The sequence below is a fragment of the Thermobia domestica genome, chromosome 4 (assembly GCF_964235325.1).
Source record: "Thermobia domestica chromosome 4, izTheDome1.hap1.1, whole genome shotgun sequence".
Classification (NCBI taxonomy): Eukaryota; Metazoa; Arthropoda; class Insecta; order Zygentoma; family Lepismatidae; genus Thermobia; species Thermobia domestica.
In genome coordinates, this window is record NC_137457.1 from 194,876,508 (window position 1) to 194,899,587 (window position 23,080).

The following is a 23,080-nucleotide window of genomic DNA, read 5'->3' on the forward strand; positions in this document are numbered from 1 at the left end:
GTTTGTAATTGACAAGATCATACTACTTATCAGAACTTTGATTCAATTAAGTATGATTTTCAAAATAGGAAGGGCTGGCTGGCTCTAGGTATGCTGACACCTTGTTCGAGAAGTACTTCAGTGTCCTCAAATTTAGTGCTATAATAATCTTTTGTTTAGGTAAAAGACCTTTACCTAAACAAAAAGTATTTTCTTAATCTTGTCGTTGTCATTTTGACCTTAAGTTATTGCCATTTTGGTTTTGATTAAGTACGTACGGAGTGAACCGCTACCATATACAGTAGCTAGTTTATGATTTTACATACTTGTAGTTTGTTGCAATAAATGTTATTCGAAAACAAAGAAAAAGAAAACACCCTTCATCTACGTATATCCCTAAAATATTGGCCCAACGCGGCCACATGGGTCCCTATACAGACAAGCTGTCTTTGTAAATACTTTCCATTAACAAATAAGTATTTATTTTTGAATTTTAGACAAAATTATTTTTTTTTTCAGTAAGGTAACTTACAGAAAGGAAATAATTTTTTAATTAATGATCATGGAATTAGTAAGATGAAAGAAATAAGCAACAAGACAGGAATCTTACTGATATGGGTTGACGTGCCATACAAATAGTATAGTAGCACTTGAAGAGAACAAAATTTAAATTTCTATTCTTACGCTCAAAGCACACCGTAGGTATTACACTACAATCTGTAATTTTAAAAGTTGCTTTTCACTGTAAAGCTAATGTTATAATTTCACAGTTCACTGGGGTGGTTTCGCACGGAATGTTTCTACTTGAGCAATAAATCACTATGTATATTAGGGTAGTTTGAACAAAAAAAAAATACTACTCTAAGTGCGATATTTTAATTGGTTAGAAAGTGACTACTTACACCTTGTCACACACACACACACACACACACACACACACACACACACAATGCATAATGAATCAAATAGAATGGAATTGAAGCTAACAGTTCTAGATAGCCGCAAATCACGCACCTGTCTTAAGTATATTTTGTAGATGAAAAGAAAATCCCTACCAATGGTCGCATTTGACTCAGTTCAGCAGGAATTTTGTCCACGGCCGCAAATGACACTGAGCTACCTCGTCTTGTCTCGCCTCGTATCTCGTCAGAAAGATTCCATCTTGTGGGCAATCCAATGAAAGGGATTGTCGGAAACCTTGCAAACTATATTGAAGAATTTAGTTTCAGAAAGCAATTCACATTAATTTCTCAAAGAGGAAAAAATAATAAATTCTGCTGCCGGTGACTATAGCTCTTAGAATTACGTCTCAATGTTTTTCCTTCACTAGTTGCTAACATGTTTTCTGGGGGCAAACACATAGTAAAAAATGGTTGTGTTGATTCAACTCAATTTTAACACAGGGCAGTGGTTCCAGCGTGACTACTACTATGCGGTGTTAGTTCAACACAGACCCCACGGTGTTGGCGTTTAACACAGGGGGTGTGTTACGTCTTTAACACACAACCGGTGCTGAGCGGTGTTAAATTCGGATCTGTGTTAGTATTTTCAGTGTTGATTCGACACCATGTCAGGGTCGATAGTGTGGAGAAAAGTGTTGAATGTTACTTGTGGCGGTGTTGCACCAACACGAAGAAACTAACACAGTGTGTAGTGTGTTAATTATTTTGTGTTAATATTACACTATGTCAAGTATCAATATAACATATTGCTAACATGTTTTCTGGGGGCAAACACATAGTAAAAAATGGTTGTGTTGATTCAACTCAATTTTAACACAGGGCAGTGGTTCCAGCGTGACTACTACTATGCGGTGTTAGTTCAACACAGACCCCACGGTGTTAGCGTTTAACACAGGGGGTGTGTTACGTCTTTAACACACAACCGGTGCTGAGCGGTGTTAAATTCGGATCTGTGTTAGTATTTTCAGTGTTGATTCGACACCATGTCAGGGTCGATAGTGTGGAGAAAAGTGTTGAATGTTACTTGTGGCGGTGTTGCACCAACACGAAGAAACTAACACAGTGTGTAGTGTGTTAATTATTTTGTGTTAATATTACACTATGTCAAGTATCAATATAACATATTGCTAACATGTTTTCTGGGGGCAAACACATAGTAAAAAATGGTTGTGTTGATTCAACTCAATTTTAACACAGGGCAGTGGTTCCAGCGTGACTACTACTATGCGGTGTTAGTTCAACACAGACCCCACGGTGTTGGCGTTTAACACAGGGGGTGTGTTACGTCTTTAACACACAACCGGTGCTGAGCGGTGTTAAATTCGGATCTGTATTAGTATTTTCAGTGTTGATTCGACACCATGTCAGGGTCGATAGTGTGGAGAAAAGTGTTGAATGTTACTTGTGGCGGTGTTGCACCAACACGAAGAAACTAACACAGTGTGTAGTGTGTTAATTATTTTGTGTTAATATTACACTATGTCAAGTATCAATATAACATATTCCCTGTGTTACTTCAACATCATTTTCTTATTATTTCAACACACAATCTGCGTCATAATTCAAGGTCAAATTCGTATAAGTAACACCGTTTTGGTGTTAATTCAACACTCTCTGTGCTAAAATTCAAGGTCAGACCACCAGATTAATATCATTTTTGGTGTTAATTCGACTCCACTTCTGTGTTATTACGACATCTATTTCGGTGTTGAAATAATTCCGTGTGTGGTGTTGATGTAACCATTTTTCTGTGTTGGAAAACCATGTGGTGTGAATGCTTATGCTTCCCGAAGATTCTAATTTTAAAATAAGAATAGTAAACTACACAACACTTCATGTAGAAAATCTTCATTTAAAAAAAAAAATATCGTCCTCCCCAACACCTATTGTGAAGTATTTCTTGATGGTGCGAAACACGACCTTCACCAACATCTTGTTCAAGAATGATAGGACACTCTTACCTATATCCTTATAATATGTTTGCCTCTTAATCGTGATTCTACTTGTTTTCCGCCATTATTGAAGCACAGTCCCCGGTGTTGACTGGTGAGCTCTAGTGCAGTGTAGAAGTGACACAGTAATACGATTTTTCTCGCTCTTGACATATTTCCTCAGAAACATTATGTAAAACAATTGAAAACACATCGCACGGTTTTTATGTTGAAATTTTGCGTATACCTGGATTTGTTTAAGTATTTCTTTCTACTGTGTTTTCTGTAGCTTCAATTCATAAGCCATTATAATTAGATGCCAAACGTATTTGGCAATCACGCAGAAAACAACACCGAAGATTCTACACTTGTGTTAATTTAACACACAGGTTGTGTGTCATTTCAACTACCGGCATTTGACACACAACTCCAAATGGAGAGTGAGTTGTTCTAACCACCTGCACAGAGAAAAATCCATTCTCCGGACAGCGGTATATTGTACAAATATACGGTATCCTCTTGCTTAGTATAGAAATCACTACGAAGCATACGTTATCCGTATGCTAGTACATAGGCACTGCCCCTAGATGTTACATCATTCCATTGCAGGATGCCTGACATCTAACAGTTTTCCGTATATCACATGCATATACAGATGGTGATCAGAAAAATGGAAACACCTGTCGTTGGCAACACGTCAGATGTATGGGTTGGCAGTGGTGTCGTGGCGCCCGCAGCGCCGGACCGCTGGTGGTGGTGTGTTAGGTCGGTCTCCATACTACGTCAGGCGCAGTGGAACAGCAGTGTCCAGTGGCTGCAGCAGACGGAGGTAGTGTAAAATGGGAGACCTCTCAGATTTTCAAAGAGGGCAAATTGTTGGTGCGCGGTTATGTGGAGTGAGTGTGACGGCAGTGGCTACTGTGTTAGGTGTGTCGCGTGGGACAGTGTCGAAGGTAATGACGGCCTACACAACACACGGGAAAACCATATCGGGGAAGCGGAACAGTGGGCGGAAGATAATCATGAGTGACAGGTCACGCTGGGTATTAAAGCGCATTGTCACGCAGAACCGTCGTGCTACTGCGGAGCAAGTGACGGAGGAACTCAATCAGCACCTCCCCCACCCTGTTTCGACAATCACAGTTCACCGCGAATTACATAACATGAACTTACGGGGTCGTGTTGCTAGGGCCAAACCGCTCATCAGGGACCATAACGCTTTCGCACGCCGCAAATGGTGCCGCGACCATGCAACTTGGACCGTTGAGGACTGGAAACGTGTGATATGGTCGGATGAGTCATCCTTCACCCTATTCCCAACCACGGGCCGCGTTTATGTGTGGAGAACACCCAAAGAAGCTTATGATCTGCAGTGTCTTCGCCAAACTGTGAAACATGGCGGCGGCTCGGTAATGCTGTGGGCCGCCATATCATGGTTTTCATTGAGTCCTGTGGTCACACTTAGCGGATGAATCACTGCCAACGATTATGTCGCAATTTTGGGAGACCACTTGCATCCTATGGTCCGGATGTTGTTCCCGGACAATGACGCCATCTTCCAGGATGATAATGCACCCATTCACACAGCTGGCGTTGTTGCAGCGTGGTTTGAGGAACATCGGGATGAAGTTCAACACCTCCCCTGGCTCGCCCAATCCCCAGATCTCAACATAATTGAACATCTGCGGTCCGTCTTGGAAACGACTCCGGCGACGATTTCCACCTCCATCCTCTCTCACAGAACTGACCGATGCCCTGCAGGAGGAATGGTGTAAAATTCCACTTGCTACCATTCACGACCTCTATGCCTCAATCTCACGTCGCATCAAGGCTGTTCTGAAGGCGAAAGGTGGCCCGACACCATACTAATCTGGTAGGTTGCAATTTCGTTCAGGTGTTTCCATTTTTCTGATCACCATCTGTACTTGTGTTACCTTCGTCAGCTATATGTTGTATACATCCATTTGTATGTGAGATCCTGACCGCCTACATTGTTCCATACGGAAAGTACGTATAGATGGAACACTTATACAGAAAGTATTACAAGACATGCGTTTTCAGCTATACGTCTGCTGCACGTGAAGTCCAAAAACTACAGGAATTACGTATGTAACCTCTTTTTAAGTACGCCACCTACAATTTTTTTCTCAGTGTGTTTGTGTTATATTTTAACACAATCGTGTTAACACATAGGCATGTCGTTGAAATAACACAGCGATCTTTCACAGTGCATTCCGTAACACACTCCACATATTACATAGTATTGCCGTTTTGTTTCAATGATACCGGTACTCTTTCCATATCATATGTTACAGTTATTGAGTTCAAGCTTAGATATTTATTTCAGCCAACCCATAGTAATGCCCTTATTAGAAAATAATATTATTATAATATTAAAACTAAGGTACTTTATCATCGTCTACTATATTAGATTATTAGCTAATCCATTGAATTTGAGTTAATTAGAACGAGATATCTAATTTGTTTCTGATAGGAAGTATCCCTTTTCTTGGTTAATTAAATTAGGCGTGAAATGACATTTCTGATTTTACACCGAGAATAAGGAAGACGGTGTTAATAATGAATGAAAATGGTGAAATGAAAAAAATGGAAAGAAACGGGAGAAACCCGAGAAAACCCACGGATACGATGTTTGTCCATCACAAAGCGCACTTAGAGTAATTTGATATCAAACCTAGAAACCCACGCACCAGAAGTGAGCGCTCTACCACTGAACCATCTTGGTCTACAGGACAAGGTTTGAAAATTATTAGTACCGGTACAATATATTTGAAAGTATTTTGTAGATATTACTTGACTTACTTTTAAAGATTCTGATATTGTTAATTGACTTTAACGTATTCATTAAAATTGAGAAAGTAACAAGGGCGCCGATTTCTCTGTAAATTTTGGGGGCGGGGGCATTCAGATGCAGAAGCTATTTATATGAGAATTTAAAGACAAATTGCATTCAAATTATGACAAATACTGTATATTTATAAATACAATAGGGTGGCCCACATCAGCTCGACTCCCTTGGAATGTAATGATGGCTCAGCGAAGAGCTGAATGCAGTAACTTACGATTTTTAGTTGTTCATTAGTTATAAAGTTTGGTCTCGAGAGAAATTTTCGGTTTAACAGTTATGCCAGCTACCACTTTAAGTATAAAAACTTTTCCAAAATGAATGTACACAGTAAAAAAATGGTTGTGTTAATTCAACTCAATTTAACACAAGGCAGCGGTTCCGGCGTGACTACCACTATGCGGTGTTAGTTCAACACAGACCCCGGGGTGTTGGAGTTTAACACAGGGGGTGTGTTACGCCTTTAACACACAATCGGTGTTGAGCCATGCCGTAAGCGTTAATGAACCACAAAATTACTCCCTCAAAATATGTTAAATCGCCTATATGCGTAATGTGTTTATATTACGCTGAGTCTAAAAACACTTTAAACAAGTAAAAAAAAAAAAAAAAAAACCAGTGGCGGGGGAGTGCACGAACCACCAATCTTTCGATTACTAGCCGCGTGTTTTCTTCCGACTTGGCCACGGAGGCGATGAAGAGAACGTCGCTTGTAGAGGGATAAATTGTTGAGGTCTTTTGAATTTGGCTAATCAGAGTGCTCCTTTAAGCCGAGTATATTCGACGATAACCGTTCGGGATAAGAAAATCTGCTTGCCATGTAATTTTATAACAAAATGACGACTGTCTATTTACTTTATTTTATAGTTCTTCCATCTTCACTTTCAAATGATCGGCGACAGTTGCCATCTAATAAAGTTGATGCGTTTGTTGCTTCTAGTACACAATCGCTTAGAGAAAGAAGCAATAAATGCATCAAATGTGGGAGATGAAATTTTGCGTATACCTGGATTTGTTTAAGTATTTTTCTTTCTACTGTGTTTGTCGGTAGCTTCAATTCATAAGCCTTTATAATTAGATGCCAAACATATTTGGCAATCACGCAGAAAACAACACCGAAGATTCTACACTTGTGTTAATTTAACACACAGGTTTTGTGTCATTTCAACTACCGGCATTTGATACACAACTCCAAATGGAGAGTGTGTTGTTCTAACCACTTGTTTGTGTTATATTTTAACACAATCGTGTTAACACATAGGCATGTCGTTGAAATAATACAACGATTTTTTAGAGTGTAATGTTTTATGATGCAATCAGTGCTCTAAGAAAGAGAAAATGATACTTCGTTATAATGCTTCAGCATTACCGAAGAATAATTATCAGTAAACTAACTAACTCTATGGCCTATGGAATCCTAAGGTTCAATGCCTCGTTCACAAAAGCTCTCCACTGGCTTTTGTCCTTAGCCAACCGGATCCAGTTTCTACTTTGTATTCCTGTTTCTGTGATATCCATTTTAATATTGTCCTCCCATTTGCACCTAGGTCTTCCTAATGGTCGTTTCCGACTAGATTTCCAGTTAAAACTTTGAAAGTGTTCCTACTTTTTCCGTTCAGGCTTCATGAGCTGCCCACCTAAGCCTTCTAGATTTGATGACTCTAACAGTGTTTTGTAAACAATATAAATTATGTAGTACCTCGTTATGAAGTTTCCGACATTCATCATTTCCATTCCTCTTGGGTCCGAATATTCGTCTTGGAATCTTTTTTTTTTTTTTTTTTTTTTCAAATATTTTCAGTCTACGATCTTCCATCACAATGACCATGTTTCGCAACCATACAAAACAACATACATGATTATCGTTTTATATATTTTAAGCTTCAAATTCTTCGACAGATTTAGCGACGATAAAAGATTGCACTGAATAATAACACGAATTCCCTGGTTTCAGTCGACATTTACTTTCATCGTGAATATTGTTTTGGTCTGTTAATACTGAGCCTAGATAGTTGAAAGTAACCATTTTACGGAAAGTATTATTATTTGATATTTTAACGCATTTATAATTTGCTGTATTACGATCTCGGCGAACATCATGTGTTTAGTTTTCTCTGCTTTTATTTCTAAATACAAGTCCCTGCAAGAGATTAATAAGACCTCTGTATTTCTTTCTATTGCTTTCTTATTATCTCCTACTAAATTTACATCATCAGCATACGGCATAACCTGATGAATACCATTCAGCTCTAGGCCCTGCTTGCTATCTTTCATTTTCCTTCTAGCGTACTCCAGGACGAAGTTGAACAATAATGGCGACTTGGCGACAACGTGTCTCCTTGTATAAAGTAATTCCCGACCTGATAGCTCTTTGTTAAGAATTTTCCTACGTGGACTTTACTTTGACATTCATTACATATCTTAAATAATCTAACCAGCTTTCTTGGTATTTCGGAATAACTATCATTAAATTCACTGTATTTTAAATGAAAGCAAATACGTATCCGTATACGTATTGGTTCTTCTCTCTCTCCATTGAATGATTTATTTGAGGGAGTCGATATTTTGTTAAAAATTCAATATTTTCTTAATTTCAAAACTTTGCTTCTAAGGAAATGGCCCAAAACCTTATTTCTGGTATGCATTCTTCGTTGCCAATTATTTTCTTAATACCAGCTGTCGATATCCTTAGGGCATTTAAATGACCTTTCATGGATCATCTGTTTGTTTAATTATGAGTGTGTTTTTAAAGAGGAAGGGGTGAGTAATCAGAATATTGTTACCCTGTTCTTGGGGATGTAACCCCGTACTTTCATTTTTTGACCAATAGAATTCGTGATCATGTGACAAATAACTAAGGATTAGTGAAAGTAGAAATATTTTATCTGTCAGTAACATTTCTTCTTTAGTGGTGAAATAAAGGAGTTCTTTAAAGATGTTCCCACATCAAGATTCAAATAGTACCATGGGCCAGAAAAGTTACTCTGTGTATTGTTGTAATGGTCATACGTAAGTACTTGTATATTATTATGTATCTTTAGAAATATTACTAGGTTCTTTTCTTTAAGTTCTTATTTATTTATTTTTATTTTTACTCTTTGTTTTACTGAGTTAGCCTTTTTCTAAACTATCTAAAAGAGAGAACAAAAACTACATAGTAAATTTTATTTATTTATTTCATTGGCTGAATATTGTTCTAATTTGCTCGAAAGCAAAATGACTGAAATAAGAGACATACTTCTTAAAGATTATATCAACAATTTAATAAGTTGAAACTATGTAAAGCTTCTGACAGATCGCGTATTGTGACGAAAATGGAAATTTAATTTATAGTCATATAATGCTGTGTAATTTCCTCCAATATTAGTTTATGCAAATGTTCGTTTGTCAGTTTTCTTTTCTTTTTTTTTTTTTTGCCATTTTATTTCGAAGAATAAATATATTCCTAGTCCTAGGAATATGTTTACTCTATGTTATTATCCATAAGTATTTTCTATATAGAATAGAATCATAAACATGTACCATAAGTACTTGTTTTGCATTTTCTTCTCTGGGCCAAGTTTTTCAGCTTTGAGAGAGAATGTTTCTGGAAGGGCAACTTTCAAGACAGTGGTAAAGAGTGACATTTCAAGAATATTAGTAATTCACATTAAACATATTCGGCGATATGAATTCGGAGGTATTTCGTTGGGACCTTTCCCTGAATTGTCCCTGAAAATATCAATGTCTGTATATTATTCATAATTCTAATATTATTAAGACAGTTTTATTAATATGTTTAACGGAAACTTAGCTTTTCTTTTCTTTCTTTCTTTTCTTTCTTTCTTTCTTTTTTTTCTTTTTGGTAAGTAATAGACAAGTGGTCAATTCTTATGCTATTATTTCGGGCTCCACGGTAATATGTAGGACTACATCTCATGAAGCCTATAGTTTTAGATGGAAGTTAGAAAATCTTTATTCAGATTAATGGAAATAATTTAATTTCTTTAATTAAATAGCATATTTTTTCTTTATTGTTTATTTATTCATAATAGCTCTCCGTTGTTCCTTTGCGTTTTCTATACATCTGGAACTGTACATTACACGAATAGTCAATTTAACCGGAAACCCAATAAAAAAAAAGACTATTAGAAAGACCTAAACACAAGTGGGAGGACAAATAAGAATATAGAGCAGAAATTAGATTCAGTTATTTAAGGACAGAAGTCAATGGAGAGATTTCATGAAAGCGCTATTGAAGCTTCGAGTCCCATAAGCCATAGAGTCAGTTAGTTAATTATTTATTTTCCATTAGTATTCCCCTAATAAAATAGTCTTGTTAGTTTAATAGACCAGGGTTTTTGAAGCTTCGGATGAGATTTTTTTTTTTTTTTTTTTAAGGTATTGGTGTACAGAGTTCCTGGTTGCAACGTAATTCTACAATATATTGAGAAAAATATAAGATTTAACAGGTTAATATATGAACAAAATTTGCGCGTATCCTGATAAATATGATTTTGGGTTCCTGAGCCTATGTTGAAAGTCTATGTAATTCCCTATCTGCAGATACCTCTGACGTATTTCGTAAGTCGAATATAATTACTGACTAAACTTTATTAATACGTGTAATATTAATACATCTATTAGGTTAAAGGAAGGTAGATGATTTTTTTGTTTTTCTTTAATTTTGTATTAAATGGTTAATTTCTCGGGAATATTTAGTTTTTGATCCGTGTATATTACCTTCAGGTTCCATGGTAAACTGTAGGCCCACATCTTATGTAGTCAGAATATTTAGAGTAGGACAAAAGCTCATCAAAATTATTCCTACTAGGACAAAATTCCACTAAACAGAATATTTTACGAGTAACAACGCAATATATAGGACCTACAGGAAAACAGTGTGTATGTTAGCGGCAGAGTAGGAAATCAGGCATCGTTAACCATACCTAGACACTATATACAATGACTGAAATCTCTATACAAAATGGGAAATACTTAATATACATACTTTGCCTATAAATTATTGATAATACCTAAGAAGAATTAGCCAATGTAGAAAATAAAGTGTGGTACAATACCCCAGTTTCAATAATCATCCCTCTCCTATATGAAATTGCAGCTTCATCTTATTCACCACTGACGGCTTAACCAAGGCGCCACATGGGGAGGACGAGGGAATTGCTTCCTTGAGTTTGATCTCTATAGAGTGGGTGGGGGGAGGTGCCATAGCTTTTAATCGTAAGACAATAGCAAACAGAAGAATAAGAGTTGAAGAGTGAAACTTATCGGATAAGTCCTTCCGCTAGACCCTGTGTGACGGGGGTCTAGGATGTTTCGGTGTATTGTGTTTTGGTGTAAGAGGTTTCGGTGTAGGACATTTCGGTGTACGGATGTTTCGGTACGGACGTTACGGTGTAAGGACGTTTCGGTGTAAGGACGCTTGGCTGTAAAGGACGTTTCGGTGTATAGCCTAATATTTGATTGCATTAATCATATGCTTGTAATGAACAGTCATGAAGTGTCATAGTGTAGCCACTCTGCAATGCAGTAAACTGATTAAAATTGTTATTGAATCTCATTGTTATTGCTCAATCTCTTCGTAACATTGGCGTATTTTATCGTTTTTCTGACTTCATGTCCGCCAATTGACTTATTTGTTCCATTTGAACAGCACTAACAAGGAGACTTACGGAAGTGTAATTTCCTGATTTGAATGAAACTTTGCATACTTGTAGAATATCAAAAAATAATCATTTTTTTTTTTACTTTGGTAATGGTGCGGGTTTAAGGGTAGAAACCACCCTTTGAACGTTAGAGGCGGCCTTTGAACAACTGGTATGATTCAGCCTCTTCTTGTATTCTTTAGGCCGTTAAAAAATTTCTTGAGGCTTTTTTTCTGACACTGTCATCTACAACTATAACATGAATTTATATCTCCGTAATAATATAATTAAGATTCCAACACTGATTCATAATCAGTTTTCTTCTCCTAGATTTGCTAATCTTATTGGGTATGCATGATATAAAAGCGGTTATTTGGAAGAAAAACCACCTGTATTTGAAAATTTCCTTTCAAAGATTGTGCAGTATTTTGCGATTTGTGCACAGTTATTGCCGTGTGTGTGGTGTACACAATGTTTATGCATCACACACTTTTCTTTACTATATATCATTAGCATAAAACGTTTTCCCAATCAATTCATAATTATAACATTTGAGGATATAAGAAGTTCTGACATAGAGTGAAGCGAGGGGACTCACTATAAATAAGTAACCCCTGTCAATTACAGCAGCATTTATTTATTTATTAATTTATATTTTCTACTTCATGAATCTATTTCTTCTTAACGAATAATTTTCATTTTGAAGAGTGGACGTTTCGGTGTAAACATTGGAACTTTAACACCGAACCAGCCTCACACCTAAACGTCCTTACACCGAAACATCCGTACAGCGAAACGCCCTGCACCAAAACGTCTTACACCGAAACAGCCGTATCCCGTGTGACGGCGTTGAAAGAACCATATAGATACGGTAAGTGATAGAGAGGCGGATAAGTAAATCTCTCCAGTTAGGCATCTTTCCCCGCACTATCGGGTAAGACGCCGCACCATTTTGGCATGGCGATTACCGTAACGTTGGGAAATAAAATGATTTCTTTTATTGTGAGGCCTAATATATTACGTATCCATACAATACTGAATGCGTTTTAGCCAAATGTACACAAATAAACTATAGGAATAACGTAATAACGTCAATACTTGCACAGTCATACACACAGAGAAAAAGTTCCGGGCACCGGGCCCCAGGGTATGGATTTGATGTATTTCGATACACAGAATCCAAATTTCGAAAACCCAGGATGATGACTGTGTCACTTTTGTTACGGGCGAAAAACTTGATTAATTTTAGATACGGAGGATACATGTAACAGAGCCATACAAAAAATAAATAAATAAAAAAATAAAATAAATAAAAAAGTTCTGTGCAGCTCACTCAATGTATGGATTCGATGTATTTTGTTACACAGAATCCAAATTTCAAAACCGCAGGACGATTGACCGTGTCAATTTTTTATTATGGGCCAGAAACTTGAGTGATTTTGGATAGGGAGAATACACCACATCCATTCAAAAAACAAAAGTTCTGCTCTGTGGCCCCGAGGGTAGGATTCGATGTATTTTGTTACACACAATCCAACTTTCGATACCCCAGTACAATTGACAGTGTCATTTTTTTATGAGCGAAAAATTTGAGCGATTTTAGATAAGGCAGACACACGTTTTTCATCCATAAAACAAAATTGAGACTGTCAATCATCCTAGGGTTTGGGAATTTGGATTTTGTGTAACAAAATACATCGAATCCATACACTGGGATCCGCAGTACAGAACTTTTATTTTGTGTGTGCGTGTGTGGCTGTATTATTAACATAGTAATTAATGTATTAATGATAACTGTGGGTGGAAAGGATTGCTGCTTATTGGTAATCAAAGCTTCATGTGCATTTTTTTTAAAGCATAGGAAGCCGCGTGAACATTTCTCCTTCCCATTTCTTAAACTAAAACAAGTCATGCTACAGTTATTATTGAAATATTTATTATAAGGTAATTAATAGTATTTTAATACATGAAATATTACAAAATCTTTGGAGTTGTTTTTGAGAAAGTTGCAAATGTGGTTTCCACTCTCCAGACAACTACTTTTGACCAGTTTAGTTTTTGAAATAATTTAAACCTGGGTTGACCTTAATTTTTATTCATTCACTTTAATTGAAAAAAAAAAAAAGATATCCATAGGGGATTCAAAGTTTAAAATTTCTTGGAAAGAGTAGAAGCTAAACCATTATGAAATGCATCTATAGAATAAAGAGTTTAAAATAAGACAACTTTAGAAGTGTTAAAAATTTATCCTCGGTAGTTTGAACGTTGTCTCTAGGTAAGTATATATACTCGAAGACCAATAGACATGCAAAAGGTCTTTTTATGCATGTAGATGCCATGCAAGGTATTAAACGTTCGAAACCTCGAGTTTGGGTTTTTCCACTCGCCATAGGCCACTCAAATGTAAAACTAAAGATTTAAATAAATGAAAGAAATATTCTCAGTAAAATAAATTGTACTTTCTTCTTATTATTATAATTACTATAATATATTACATTAGAGTTCCAAACTATGGATTTTACAATCAGTACTTAAAACAAAACAAAACAAAAAAAAAAAAAAAAAAAAGAAAAAAGAAAAAAGATAAGAACAATGACATGAGAGTCATGTGGACATTTTTTCAAAGATATGAAGGGCATAATCATGGACATGAAACTAGAAGTTTTATTTCATTTTAAATTTTTTATCTTTCTAACACCAGGATTTCGTGATACACTTTTTCTTTTCTTTTTTTTTTAACGTATTCAAAAACCCTTACCCCCTCCTCAGGACCCTCATTTTAATGAATGTGGCATGTTTAAAACCTGTTCTACTACAGTCCCACCTGTGTTCAATGATTTATTTCAAACTATACAGCCACTTTCCTGTAACGATGAGACAGACATCTATTTGAATGTCAGAAAAGAGAATTCGTCATCCTCTGAAACTGACAACTTAAAAGCCAAATTTCGTACTCTTATTCGTAATGATTAGACAGTAATACGTCATAATAGTAACATTTCCCAGTAAAAGAAGAAGACATTGCTAATTATTTTCTTGACTAAGACAGAGAGACGGCTCTCTCTGGGCTATAGGTTAGAGAAGGTGCCTGCGGTGTAGAAGACTCGTGTTCGATTCCCGACGAATTCGTGGTTCAGATCACATGTTAAGCCGTACGTTTTAAATAACCTCGGAGCTAAAAAGCATTCTAGACTCCAATGTAACCAGTCGACCAATTTTGACTTAGAAAATAATAACATATAGCCTGTAGCTATTCGGATTAAATGTTTGTCATTGTTGAATAATTCATGAAAATCAATCGGGGAAAGGAGAAAGATACCAATATACAACAAAAGATACTATATCTTAGAAAATATTTTAAAAACGAAAATGTACTTTATATATGAAATAACTACCCATCTTCCCTTTGCGAGAGGAAATGATAACATGTTCCTTCGTCTCTTTCGTATCAGGTCACTTGATCTCTGACGCAATAGCTCCCGGGCAGTTTGTCTTAAAAGCCTCGTCTGGAATTTCATCAAGCGAACTATTTGTTTACCAAGAGTTTTCTGAACTTTTCCTTTAATTATTTTGCTTCAACTCACTAGCACAGACATTCCAAAAATTCAAACAGAATTTCTGAAGATTTCAAAGTTAAGAAAAAAAATGGCTCTGCTACATTAAACAATGTTTCAAGTAGTAGTCTAGCAGCTAGGAGAGTCCTGTTGATAGTTTGAGAGCCAGAAGGCTTGTTTGTTTTACCGAGTTCTACTATCTTTGGTGTTTTAAAAGAAATTGGTCACATGTTCTGAATCATGGTCATTATTGCGCAATAGCCGCCATCTTGAATATTCCTTTCGCATTCACTACATTCGTCACCTAAAAGCCTATACTATTGCAAATCGAACGAGATATAACTGATAACTTTGCGACAATTACAGCTTGAGCTAGATGTATTTAAGAAAAATGTAGTGAATACGAAAGGAATATTCAAGATGGCGGCCATTGCGCAATAATGACCATGATTCAGAACATATGACCAATTTCTTTTTAAACACCAAATATAGTAGAACTCGGTAAAACAAACAAACCTTCTGGCTCTCAAACTCCCAACAGGACTTTCCTAGCTGCTGGATTATAGGTCAAAGTTGAGACAATAGCCTTCGTTTCTTTAGCTCTTATTATTACATTATTATAATAGAGAATACATTTTTATTTATTTGTATTAAAAGGCTCTCTAGAGGTGCAGAGGTAAGATGTATATTATTATTGTTCGGCCTGCGACCTCGCATCTCGTATTTCAGGCTTTGCTACCGTCCTTTGTATTGCAAGAATACGCTTATGGTATTGCTCTTTGCGAGAAATTTAAACTCTTTCTCTATTAGAATAAGTACTTCAAAGTGAAATGATAAACCCTATGTTGGCCCAAGTGCTGAGTTCAAAATTGGGGCCGCTGTGGCTCAGTGGTAGAGCTTTCACCTCTGGTGCGTGAGGTCCCTGCAATGGCGTAACTAAAAGCTTGGGAGGAACCCGCAGACAGCTTGGAGTGGGTTCCCTTCTTTACGTCCTACATCACGATTTGGGGGGCCCTGATGGCTTGGGGCTCCTCGCAATGCGGTGTCTGCGGAGCTCTTATTTGCGCCCCTAGGTCCCAGGTTCAGTCCCAGCTCGCGCCAAGTGAATTTAGTGGTGGACAAACTTCGTGTGCGTGCGTTTCATCGGGGTTTTCCCGTTTCCTACCACTTTCTTCATTCCTTCATTTCTCATCATCGCCGTCTCCTTTAGCCTAACCCGCATAACCACGGACGTAAAACTGGAAGATTTTTGAGTTCAAAGTTTTATATTAAACACCTCACCCGTTTTCCAGTATTAATGGGGCTGAAGCTTCAGTAACTTTTATAGGGTCTATATTAAAGAACAAAAAGCTGAAATTCCACCCCTTTTCTCGTTAAGAGCGGAATTTCCGAAAACAATGTAGCTTTTTTGATTACTATTTTATTTTATTTTATTTATTTGTATTTATTTCAAAAACCTTCACTTACCCTGCCGTTGCCTCTATTTTCAGGTCTTACTATATAGTAGTGGCTACTGTCTCTTATTCTCTTTTTCTCTCTACTCACTTTCTGTTTTCTCTTTCCACTCTCTTCACTGGGGGCGATACACTTTTGCAGCATGTTACCATATTTATTCAAATGTATCCATTTTTTCCTTTCTACTTCAAATTATTTTATTTTATTTATTTATTTATTTTACAAAACAGAATCTGCACTATCGAAATCAAACACACACACATAATAAAAGCAATACACAAAGAGAATATGCATTTAGTAAAAGTGTTTAGTTTTTGTTAGTCTTTCGTTTATCATCGGTATTTCTTAGCTTTATGTCTTTGCCTTTCGCAATATTTTTGGTGTCAATTTTTTTCTCCATTTTGTATCTCACTCTAGTTCTCACGTTTCACGTATTTCTCTTTATGATTTTTCACTGTGGTTTCTCCCTTTATGTATGGGTATTTCGTTTATGCTCTGACACATGTCACTCCTTTTGAAGGAGGTGTTTATATACCAAGTTTCACATTCCTAACATGTATCTAATTTTAAGAGACTTCGAGGTACGGTTATCTTCTTATAGCAATTGTAAATCTATCCTTTTATTTATTTATTTATTTATTTTGCCTTTTTATTCCTTTGTAAGAAAACAAACAAAACCTTGAAACACCCCTTTAGTTATTTTAAACTAACGGCCTAAATAAGAAATTTCATGTAATTAACCATAAGGGTTTTGGAAGGAGATGTGGCTATCTTCATATCTTAACAATTGCAATCCTCGCCCTTTTTTGTTCCTTTGTATATATATATATATATATATATATATATATATATATATATATATATATATATATATATATATATATATATATATATATATATATATATATATATGTATATATATATATATATATATATATATATATATATATATGTGTGTGTGTGTGTGTGTGTGTGTGTGTGTGTGTGTGTGTAAACAGTGAAAAACATTTCATGTTACTACCGTTTAGAAATTAGGACATCTTCGAAAATCCTCGTTAGTGGTATATTACGTCATAAACATGCTCTGTCGAAATTTCAAGATGCTAACTTAAGTGGTTTGCCTTGGGTGTTGGTCAGTCAGTCATTCACCTCGTACTCAACCAGGACTTCTTCATTTATGTATAGAGATTAAATAGAAAGAAGAAAATGGATACAGTTAAATAGATTATGCTAACTTGGGCCTTGTAGATTATTCATTTGTTAGGTGGATGGCCCGTCTACGTCACCACTACACGTTACACTAATGACATAAAGCAGGGACGGGTTCTGGGGATCATCGACCCTCCCCCCGAAACCCAAGCTCTTCTGTAATTTTAGCCTAGTTTTAGGGGTTATTTTACAAATTTCAATATAATTTATCCTCATATTGAATTCCTCCTCCCCAGAATAAATTCCTTAGCACGTTCTAAGTAAAGAAAATTGCTTGCATGCTTGCATGAAAAATGTGGACGATGTTCATGTGTGGATATCAGACACAAGGGAAGACAAATAGACGAAAAGAATAGAGAACAATAGTCACATGTTGTTGAATGCGTGGTCAACACACATATTTTTCCAGTAGTGAACACAGTGGATGAGAGCAAGCTGGTGACACGTGTCGTTGCACCGTTCCTCTGTAAATCTTGTATCGAAACAATATTCTTAAGGTGTCTGGAATGCCCCTTTATGTTCACTATAATAGCACTATAATAGAATAGCCATATTGAAGAACGAAAAGCAGAGTCAATTTTTGAATCGCCTTGCGGAAAACTGATACCGAACAAATAACTGAAGATGGAGATAGGTTTCATGTTGCCGTACTTTAATGGTGGTTAATAAAACCAATGTATCGGTGATTAATATTTTGAACGGATGAAAGAACACATCAGAAAGTTGCACAGGACCTGTAAATTAGCTTGTTATTGAATTCAACTCCTTCAGAAACTATCAAAAATAATCATGCTTGCTGCCTAGAAGTCAATCAAAAGCAAAATATGATCCTTATCCGGCACATCGGGCTATAAGACTTGCTAGACAGGAAGATTTACAAATTGCGTTTGGTCATGGTCGCTTATCTATTTGCATATGTTCTTACATTAGGGAATGCAGCGGTCCTGTTCACTGGGAATTGGCCACTGGGCTTCAAAATAAGAATATAGGTGTGTGAAAGCAGTGTGCCATCCATTCTAATCACTGGCATAGTCATATGTGAGTGCATCGTCTTGTCACGTCGTCTTGTTGCTCTCAATGGCAAGAATTTTGCCAGAGCATATATATATATATATATATATATATATATATATATATATATATATATATATATACAGGGTGGTCGTGCATGAATGTCGGAAAATTCGGGAGATGAATCTACAAGCAAAAAATGTCATATGAACATTGGGTGAATGCGGCTTCGTTTGGACGCTAGAGGCGTCTGAAATGTCACCTTCCGAGGAAGCAATTTGCAATATCTCAAGAACGGAGAGAAATACGAATGTCGGGTCAAAACATATCAAAGGAAATCCCATCCGAAGAATCCTATTATGCATAAGTAATGGCGAAACAGTGGCGGCGATAGAGGGGGGCAGAAAGAAATTGAATGAAACATGGAGAAAAGTGAACAATTTACACTGAAAAATTGTAGGAGGGGATGTTACTTGGAACATGCAACAACAAATGCTAATGAACAAAGGCAATAACGGCTAGTCTGTAGGGACATTATGGGAGGCGGATTGTAGGAATAGGTTCCAGACAGCATGTTTGCTTGCCGCAAGCTTGCCTATCGCTTTTATTTGATTTTATTTGCTTTGGCTTATACAAAAAAGCTTATTTCTGCTTAGCGCAAGCCGTAGTGCGGGCAACCCACGCTTCGCTTGCGAGACGCTTTTCTTTAGATTGAAGTAAAAAGCCAGCGCGCGTTCGATTTTCAGTTGTTCTCAAAATCCACGTGACGCTGACCTCCTTATGGGGCGTTTACACTTGGTCGATTTAGTCGCACGGCTAAATCGACTCGTTGCATTTGCGACTAAATCGAAGCAACTAGGCCGAATCAGATCGATGGATGTGTTAAATTATTTCAACCACAGAAAATAGAACATCTTTTAATTCAGTTGCCAGTCGATTAGTCGCCTTCGATCAACAAGCGATTAAGTTGAAGTCCCGTTTACACGGTCGATTAAGCTGAAAGTGACGTCAATTCAACTGAATCGAACGCAAATCGACTAAGTGTAAACGCCCCATTACTTTCGGCGATAAGGTAGTGTTCGCGTTGTTAGTGTCTTGTTAGCATTCAGCTTGAATAAAGGACAAACTTAATTATTTTTTTTTTAATTGTTCCGTCTAGTACTCTAGTACTCTAGTCCCACGTACCTATAATATCGCTCTTTATTTCCTCATATTTCGGTAACTGTGAGGCATAACGAATTGTAGTATTTACGTATAAAGCATAAATGTGAACATAGATGGCAGCAGATTTGAGCCTACTTATTTCGCGAAAGAATACAGAACTGTTGCAGATATTTTAATATAAACTTCAAGTTTAACTTATAGTTTGTCTGAACGCTGTGTTTAAAGTATAAACATTTTTCTGCGTTTTTATATAAAAAGGTAGAAATTTCAAGTACTCGCCACTAATATAGCAACATATTAGATATTTGTAAGAAGCAACGGCGCGTTGCGCGCATACTACTATTGATATAGTTTCTAGCCTTGCCTATAGAGTTTCGACACACTACGCTGTGATCAGGTATCGCACGTGTATCTGTGAGACCAGTGTGTTCAATCTATTCCAAGGATTGAGAAAGATTTTCATCTGTCGAGGGAATTTATCAGCTACTAGATTTTTGCTCGTATCATCTGTATTGTTTACAGGTGATTTCTTGTATTGTCTTGGTTCTGCTGTTTTTCTCTAATCTCGGTTTGTCAGTCCACTTATACCCTGAGCGGGGCACAACACTTTTGTGTTAGTGAAACGCCAGGTTATCTACTAACATCTAGACGGGGACGAAAACACTTCAGTGTTTTGCGGTACGCTTCCTTACTTCAAGCTCCTAGTAATCTATATTATCTTCCCCGGCGGCGCTCGACCGACGAAAGGCTCTGCCTTTCTGAAGTCACTTATCGACGACCATGCCTAAGACTCCGGACTTTTCTTCCCAGGGCAAACACCAAGGCTTACCGGTAATGGCACCACCTCGAGAATCTCGTAGAGAGGCGGCCCGATCTCAAAAACGCACCAAACCTACTAGCACCTCCCAATCATCCGATGGCTCTCCACCTAGGGATCGCGAGCGCTCTCGCTCCCCCACGAAACCTTCCTATACTGAGGCTCTCAAGAGTCCTCCTAAGTCTAAACCAACTGCATCTGATTCTTCTTCTTCTTCTGTTGCCAGCGCTTCTGTCGCCCAACCTATGGATGTTACAAATCCGACGCCAGCACAAACTACCATACTTTTTACCCAGATAGATCCGGCTCTTCATAATATTAAATCCTTTTATCTGAAGCTGCTCCGATACTGTACTCGCCTGGATTTACAGCAACTCATTAAAACACAGAATGGTATTATCCTTAAAACTGCAAACCCAAATCTATACCAACATCTTATTTACAAAGTTGGACCAGCCATGTTCGGCACCAATACAAAAATACAGCTCTTACAGTCTCCTGGCTTAAAAACACCACCTCCACCCAAACGTTCTCCTTTACTATCTGTCGTAATTCGTGGGGTTGACTGTATTACTGAACAGGAATTGCTGGAAGAACTCAAAGCCGATAACATCCATCCGAGTCGTGCACTTCGTATTAAGAACGCCGAAGGTCCTACATACATGGTGAGACTGCTTACAGACAACCAAGCGCTTATAGACGATCTTCTTCAAAATGGTGTCTTTATCTATCGTTGTCACCATCGCGTCGAGGCATCTCGCACGCCACCTCCTCTCTCACGGCGTTGCGAAAATTGCTTAACATATAATTCCCATATGACCACTCAATGCACTCTTCCACCTAAATGTGCACACTGCAAGGGCCCACACAAGATTAAAAACTGCACACTTCTCCAACAACCTCCGGTATGCAACACTTGTGATGGCGACCATCCTACCTACTCTTACAAATGCAAAACCAAACCGAAACCGCTGCCGGATAAACCCGAGACAGTCGTGCCGCTCCGCCTCCACGCTTCTTCCACTCCTGTCAATACTTCAACTGGCACCCAAACATCCTTACTTCCTCCTCCTACAGTCGAAAATATCTTACAATTTATCACGCTAGTCTTGCAAAATGCCTTCCCGTTCCAACGTGAGGCCATTTTGTCACATGCAACAAAAGCTGCCTACGACATCTTTAATATCCATATGGCAGAAACTTATTCTGGCCTCTACTCTCACTTTCATTTCCATTCTGAATCTACTCCTTCTGTTCCAGATGGCGGGGAACAAAAATAAGAAGGTAGTCAAACTCCTATTTTCCAATATCCGCTCGCTCAAGACAAACAGAGTTTTACTTGAAACCATGGCATCCTCACTCAGTGTCGACTGTGTTGCGCTAAATGAAACTTTCTTGAAAACTACTGATCGGTACTACTTTCCACAATATCACCTCTTACGATGTGATCTCCCTAACAACATTGCTCGTGGTGGAGCCGCTATTGCCATTAGGCACTCCCTACCCCGTCGTCTTGTCATCCCGCCATATTCTGAGCAATATTCTGAACACGTTATCAGTACCGTCTATTCTCCAGCTCTTACTCTGACCTTAGCAACCATCTATGTACGATCTACTCAACCGTTGCCATACCGGTTTCTCACTTACTTGGACGTCAACTTTAAATCATACGTACTTCTTGCGGACCTCAATTATTACTCACGCACTGCGGCGCAAAAGCAGCGTTTCCAGGACTTCCTTCAAACTACCCATAGTTCTTGTATTCCTCTGCCACACCACACTCGGCCTGCGAGTCATACCACCCCTGTCGTGGTTATAGTTAGTAACAACCTACTGCCCAAATCTTCTGTGGAGGTACTTAGCTCTGTAGGCAGTGATCATCTCCCGGTACTACTTACAATAACTCCATCTAACATCCAATCCAGGGAACCACCAGCCTCCCCTGCGACCTACAATTTCGCCAAGGCTGACTGGGAGAAATATCGAACGTACATCACGGAGAACTTGGCTTCTATTCCCACCGACGTCTCGTCTCTCGCTGACATTGACCATGTCTCCACATCTCTCAGTACCCTCATTGCCGGCGCTACTGAACACGCAGTTCCTAAACGTACCTCACACTCGCATCGCCCGAGCCTACCACATCATGCAGTTACTCTACTTCACCGGTCTCATACCTTTCTGACTGAATACAGGCGAACTCACGATCGACACTTTCTCCTACTTCATCGACAGTTCCAACGCATGGTCCAACACTACATCATAACCCGGAAACGCCTCGACTAGCGAAATTCTTGCAATGAGTTGCGCAATGAAACCAATGCCACTAAATTCTGGCACTTGTTTAAACGGCTCACATACCAACGCCGAGGTTCCCACTATCCTATTCTGGTCGATGGCAACGTTCCTACCACGGATTCCGAAAAAGCGACCGCCTTTGCTACTTACTTTAAGGATGTCTTCACACCACATAATGCTCCATTATTT

General features: G+C 37.8%; 1 protein-coding gene across 2 annotated transcripts in view; it reads left to right on the forward strand.

The window, feature by feature from the left end:
- LOC145683841 (bile acid-sensitive ion channel-like) overlaps positions 1-23,080 on the forward strand; it is a 105,816-nt gene that overhangs the window by 18,881 nt on the left and 63,855 nt on the right. The window contains exon 1 of one of the 2 annotated variants that reach the window (XM_081755436.1): positions 8,594-8,747. The exons of the other annotated variant lie outside the window; for it this stretch is intronic. Coding sequence (XP_081611562.1) covers positions 8,674-8,747 — 74 coding nt within the window. The 5' untranslated portion in view covers positions 8,594-8,673. Of the gene's footprint in view, positions 1-8,593; positions 8,748-23,080 lie in introns of those variants that run through there. 2 annotated transcript variants of the gene reach the window in all.